At 37.4% G+C, this 6,597-nt stretch overlaps 1 protein-coding gene across 1 annotated transcript in view; it reads right to left on the bottom strand.

Annotated features, from left to right (window-relative positions):
- Positions 1 to 6,597, bottom strand: part of LOC107753072 (receptor-type tyrosine-protein phosphatase H) — a 15,803-nt gene that overhangs the window by 6,637 nt on the left and 2,569 nt on the right. The window contains exons 2-3 of the mRNA XM_016569173.1: positions 1,266 to 1,362; positions 355 to 1,101 (exon numbers count right to left, since the gene is read on the bottom strand). Of these exons, the coding sequence (XP_016424659.1) occupies positions 355 to 1,101; positions 1,266 to 1,362 (844 nt within the window). The remainder of the gene's footprint in view (positions 1 to 354; positions 1,102 to 1,265; positions 1,363 to 6,597) is intronic.

Below are 6,597 nucleotides of genomic sequence, written 5' to 3'. Positions count from 1 at the left end.
TAGTTTTTTTATTGTTATATTAATATTTTTTATTTGTTTTATTTGTTATTTTTAATTAAATCAAAATTAAATTTTATTTAAAAATATTTAAAACGTAAAAAAATTAATGTTTTATTATTTATTAATTTTAATTAATCATTTAAAAACTATTTAAAAATTAAAATTGAAGACATTTTAATATAACAGAGTTGGACATAATGCAACATTTACTTATGGTCCACAGCCCTCAACCAAGTTTGATTTTTGCATTGCTATGAAAACCTCCTTTTGGAGCCTTTCTTTTTAAGATTGTCAGAGTACCAACAATATGAATCTAACAATACGATGCTGTGCTCTAAAACAAAGTCTTTGTACCTTCATAACAGATGAAGGGTAGACTTCTGTTGCAGTCGTCTTCCTTCCACATGCCGAAGCTGAGCAGGACCACACAAGCGTCCTCGATGTACTGTTCAGGATCTGGCTCGGGTTCGAAGACGCAGTTGCTGGTGGTGGTGCTCTCGGTTGTGGTGCCATTTGTTCCAGCATTAAAGGTGGTGCTAAATGTTGTGACTTTAGGGGTGGTGCTGTATGTTGTAGTATTTGGGGTAACAGTCCATGTTCTCTTACACATATCCATGGCACTTTCAAGATCATCACATGTCATATTTAAGCAAAAAAGCATTTCGGACAGTATAGGGCATGTATCGTTTTCTTTGTTCGTTTTAAATGTTGAGGTTACTGAAGCAGTTACTGTGGAGGTTTGTGTTGAGGTCATTGGGGTAGATGTTGGGGTAGTTATTAGGGTGCTCAGTGGACTTTGTGTAGTTGAGGAACATATAGGAATTAGTTTCTTTTCTTTATTTGGAACTGGATGACCAGGGTACCAATTCTGATATGTAACAGGATCCTCATTGGACCATGCGGCCCATGGGAAGGAGCCATTGTAACTCCTGCGGAGTCCAACCCAGTAGTCCGAAGAGAAGTTCTGCACAATGAGGTGAACGTTTCTGCTGGTGATGGTCGTCAGTTCTTTGAAACAGGACTGACAGTAGAGTCTGGCCTCGTCCCATGTGGCATTGGGTGACTGAGGAAAATACTGCTCCTCTGCCCAAATGACTGAGCCTGAATGTAATCATTTGAGAAACAAGTTGTCGTAATTAAAAATAATACATTCTGGTGCTCCTCATTTAGGGGTCACACTCATACTCATACTATATATATATCTTCTCGATCCAATTGCGATGACAGGGTGGCCTACCTCCCTGTCAGTCTACATATTTACATACCTCTGCACAGCCAATAGCGATAGTTTGGGGGCGTGGCTACTGTAGCAGGCGGAGCCAGAGGGTGTTTTTGTCCAGTGTGGAAAAAGAAATTCAGATTCTGTTACAGAAGTGCAAGCCAAAATTCGAAGACTTGCCAAAATACACAGAGACAGACAACGGGGTAATACAAGGGCAAACATATACAGAGTTCTGGCATGAAACTCTAGATGGCGCAGTCCGATAGGTCTAACTCAATCTGACCTAATGACATCATTATCACATGGCACAGCTGATTGGTTTTCTCTTGTATCAGTAGCCAATGAGCTCACTTCTCGCCAAGACCAAATACATTAACATTGTCATGTACATTACCATGCCAATCCCTCCGAGAGTTGTCATGACAGAAAAGCAGTGTTTTTACAAGATGTAAGAATTTGATTTAATGTTTGGGTTTCAGTCGATACGACAAACTTGCGGAGTTTCTTCTTGACAGGTAAGCTAAACTTCAAGATAAAAGTAGAAATGGCTGCTTTCGAAACAATGCTTCATGAAGCTACCAACCTTTACGAATCTTTTGTTTCGAATCAGTGGTTCGGAGCGCGTATCAAACTGCCAAAGTCACATGATTTCACTAATGAGGCTTCGTTATATCATGACCATTTTGAAATTTCAATGGTTCACCACTGGGGGTGATGATCTCTGTGATCCCCCACCATTGAACAAGCGTCTATATAGTTATTACCTGATCTCGGATTAGTTTTACAAATTTGGAGACGTTTTAATGAAACATTTGTATAATTAAAAGGAATAATAGTATTTAATAGTCTCTTATTTTTCTGTTTAACTGAGCCATCAACAGAACAAAGACAACAAGCCCTGAAAAAGAACACATATTATAAAAACACTTAATATTTCAGAGCATTAGATGATTTGTTAATTGCATTTAACACATTATACTTTCAATGAAACATTTGCAATGGGTTTATAAAAGCTGTTTTTATGCATGTTTGGCCTGAGTTTTCGTTGCATTTACACTGTTTGACCAGCTGTACACAGTGTGTGGTGTTTCAGATGTTTCGAAACAGTGAATCATTTTGCGACACAATTAGTTCAATTGATTCGAAGCTTTGAAAAGCTTAATTTCTCCCATCATTAGTTAAACGTATTCTTAATATGTTGGACCTTTTATAGAAAGTAGTTTAATTTTAACTGTTGAGACATGCTTTCACATTTATGGACCTGAAAGAGTCTGTAATGTTTGAGTTGGGGAAACGTGATGCGCGAAAGCATGCTTTATTTTCATAGTTCCACTAGGTGAGCACAGAAACTGCCTAACCCTTTAAAGCTTTAAAGGGGTCATCGCATGCCCATTTTGCACAAGTTGATTTGATTCTTTAGGGTCTTAATTAAAAGTCTATAACATACTTTGGTTAAAATTTCTCAATGGTAGTGTAAAAAACACCTTTTTAAACCTGTCAAAATCAGCTCTGTTTTCAGCGCGCGGTTCTAGTCCATGTCGCTTTAAATGCTAATGAGCTCTGCTGACCCCGCCCCTCTCTTCCATGCGGTGACGAGCAGACTGTGAACTTCAGCCATGAAACTGGCTAACTAGTACATTATTAGGAAAGGCAATTTGCAAAAATTCATTAAAAACCCTTATACTCTCTTTTTCTGTAAGTGAAGCTGGATCACGAATGATTCGCGCGAACATAGACGCATTTAGGCAGATCGGGGAACGGCGCATTCCCTTCAAAAGCGAAAGTAACGTTAATACTCTGCATCTTCAGCAGCTCAGATGTCGGGAGTAAATGACGACTGCTATATTCATTATTACATCCAACAACTAAGCTGTCCTCAATCGCTTAATCGGAGACATCTTGTCTTCCCTTGTTACACTGTTATACAGTAGGGGGCGCTTTTAATAGTACAGATACGGTAAAGCATCTCAGGACCCAAAAACAAGCGAATAAGAAGATCTGTGTAAACCAGAAGGAGTGGATAGAAGATTGCTTACGCACAAGTATGCTAACATGTTGATGGACTCGATCTGTTCTGATCATCAGCTATGAAAGAATTGTAAAAATGAGCAAAATCTCTGGCGGGGAAAGATTTAATATTTTGTATTTTGAGGGAATATTACATTCAAAAAAATGTATTGATGCTGTTCACTTTATTTAAATAATTCATTTTGATTTAACACCATTGTATCAGGTTTCTCGTTTAAACATGATTGCATCATGTTAAACTAGCTTGAAACAGTTGCTCTTGCTTAACTCGATGTTTTCATGTTGAAGGCACATGTTTTAATCAACCTGGTCTCATAAAAATATGTACCTCTGGGTACTTTTCTGCAGCACTGTTTTTACGTACCTTACTGCACGTTTTGCCGCCGTTTCAAAGAGAAATGTCCACAGAGTGGTGCTAAAACACGGGTTCAATACGTCAACCCTGGCACGTTTTTATTACGTTGATATAGGTACATATTGCTGTGTTTTTATTACGTTGCTTCAGGTACGTATTGCGGCGGTTCAGAATTCAAATATCCGGGGACTGTCGCTAAAAGTTAATGCTCTATCGTGTTGAAAATAGCCCTACACCAAAACCAACCCTAAACGTACCCGATAGCGTTAACAAATGCAAAACGGATATTAAAATGCATTTGGTGATGCAACCGCGCCATTTGAACTTCCTTATATGCAGATTTGAAGTGTTTTGTTGAACCGTAGTTACATGGGATTCGAACTGGAGCTCCTCACCTCTCAAGTACGTCTACATACTCCGTGAGCTACCGAACAAACCTACCGTCTATGAAAACCCATAGATATGAAGCTGGATATGTGTAATGCTAACATTCAAAAGCATCGGTTTTCAAATCTCCCAGCATATTAATATTGTTTAGAAGTCATGACATGATATTCTTCAAGTAATTTTGCGAAAATTATGCTTTATTAATCGAAACTCTGTAAATTTGTGTGAGAAGGAATAAAAGGTGTCGGAGTTTTACTGCCTCTAGTAGTAATTTCTTTTGGAAACTGCAGTGATATGTACTTATTGGTACGTATTTCGTGTCTCGCTGAAAAGTGCCCCCAGGTACGTTTATGCCATCAGACCAGGTAGGTTTTAATCAAGCAGCTCGATCTTCCCATCATGCTTTGCAAATTTAAATAAAGTGTTATTTAAGGATGTCTTGCATGTTTCGTAAAAGTTCCAAGTAAATATATTCATTTACAGGCATGAGTAGGCAATTGTGTGCCTGTTCCTCTTTTATTCCACACTCATATCTTTTGCATTTACATCCTCAAAAACCTTCTGGAAAAACTCCCTAGCTCACCTGAGATTTGCATAACCAAGCCTAAATGATGAGCGATAATCCATATATTTGCATTGATTTTACAGTAACATCCATAGCTAGTGAACCATTAACAGTTCTGTAAGCCTAAAATGTGCTCTAATTCAACTGTCTAATGCCAGTGTGCCAAGATAACACACGTTTATTAAAGATTTCTAGATATTTTAACGTACCTAAACCTCTGGTCCTCTTCAGTCACTTTTGACCAAAAAAAAAAAATGTCACAATTGCCCACTCATGCCTGTAAATGAATATATTTACTTGGAACTTTACGAAACATGCAAGACATCCTCTTAATATTTTATATTCCTCAAATAAAGTGGTATACATACACTACCAGCAAAATGTTTGGAAAAATTCAGATTTGTTAATGTTTTTGAAAAGTCCAAAAATACAGTAAAACAGTAATAATGTGAAATATTAATTATGATTTAAAGTAGCTGATTTCTATTGTAGTATATTTTAACATTTATTTCTGTGATCAAAGCTGTATTTTCAGCATCATTACTCCAGTCTTCAGTGTCACATGATCTTCAGAAATCATTCTAATATGCTGATTTGCTGCTCAAGAAACATTTCTGATTAATATCAATGTTGAAAATTATTGTGCTGCTTCATATTTTTGTGGAAACAATGATACATCTTTTTTCAGGACTCTTTGATGAATAAAAAGTTTAAAATAACAGCATTTATTGATCAGTTTTAATGCATCCTTGCTGAATAGAAGCATTAATGTCTTTCTTTTTTTTTCTGGAATAAAAAAGTCTTACTCACCCCAAACTTTTGAATGGTAGTGTATCATGCTTTCCACAAAAGTATGAAGCATATAAACCTCTGTCAGTTTACAGACTTACTCAGGAGAAGCGGCAGCCACAGTGTATTCATCTCACATCTGCTGCTTGTTGATTCGCTGGTTGTCAATCTCAGGTCCGGTCAAGACCTTTTGGAGTAACGAAAACATCATCAAATAACAACCTGAAAGGAAACAGAAAGACAAACTAGACTCTTCAGTTAAATCAACTGAAGGTAAATACTCACTCTGCGCACAATACTCTCCTGTCCACTGATGGTGCTGATCTGATCATGAGCTCTACAGTCTGATCTCTAACAACAACCTATTCACAGAGTGACTTTGCATAGGAACCCTCAACATTTCCATTGAGCCTGCATTTGCAAATAACTGGACTGGGCTGAAACATTTGAAAATGTTTTAGAATGTAGAATTTAGTATGCCTAATTGATAATTAATTTTGATTTAGCTGTAATGTTTCTCATTTGAAGTCACACTTATGGTGATCAGTGTTTGGTGCTTTAGTTGGACTCTTGAGATTTTATTTTTGTGTTCTTTGGTTACTGTAACAGTGTATTTAATAAAACACAAAGGAAGCCAAGATAAAAATTAGATCAGATGATATTGGGTATCTATTGATGGAATATAGTCAATATATAATCTATATAATCTAATCCAGTGTTTCCCAACTGGGGTGCCGTCTGTCGAGAGCAGGGGTGCCGTGTAAAAAATCCTTTTTTAATATTTTTTAATTGCTAAAATGTTCAAAAAAGCAGCTATTATATAATATCCATTTCTAATGTCGCCAATAATTAGAGATGCACTGAAATTCCGGCTGCCGAAAATTAGTTCACCGCTCAGGATTCACTTTCACGTGGTGTGACGCTCTGCGTATTATCCCGCTCTATGCGTGTGTGTGCGCCGCTCAGTCGCTTGCGGCCCATGTGAGTGCTCCACTCATATACCGTTCATGCTCATCGGAACAGCAAAGTCCACTCAAAAATCGAGCTGACAGGAAACATCTATGTAGTACAGTATTGTTTCTGTCTGCAATAGCCCTACTGTGCTGTAACAAGGTGTGGTAAATGGGCAACTCTGGTAACGCTGCCCTCTCATTCATTGATCTGCTAACCGTTATGCTCATGTGTCCTCTGATGATAATAGCTTTCTAGGATTAAACATTATTTGGATAATTGGTAAAAAAAAAAAAAAAA

This window comes from Sinocyclocheilus rhinocerous, unplaced genomic scaffold, assembly GCF_001515625.1.
Source record: "Sinocyclocheilus rhinocerous isolate Xijiao unplaced genomic scaffold, SAMN03320098_v1.1 scaffold1493, whole genome shotgun sequence".
NCBI lineage: Eukaryota > Metazoa > Chordata > Actinopteri > Cypriniformes > Cyprinidae > Sinocyclocheilus > Sinocyclocheilus rhinocerous.
Note: the sequence above shows the minus strand (reverse complement) of the source record. Positions and strands in the feature narration are given on the sequence as shown.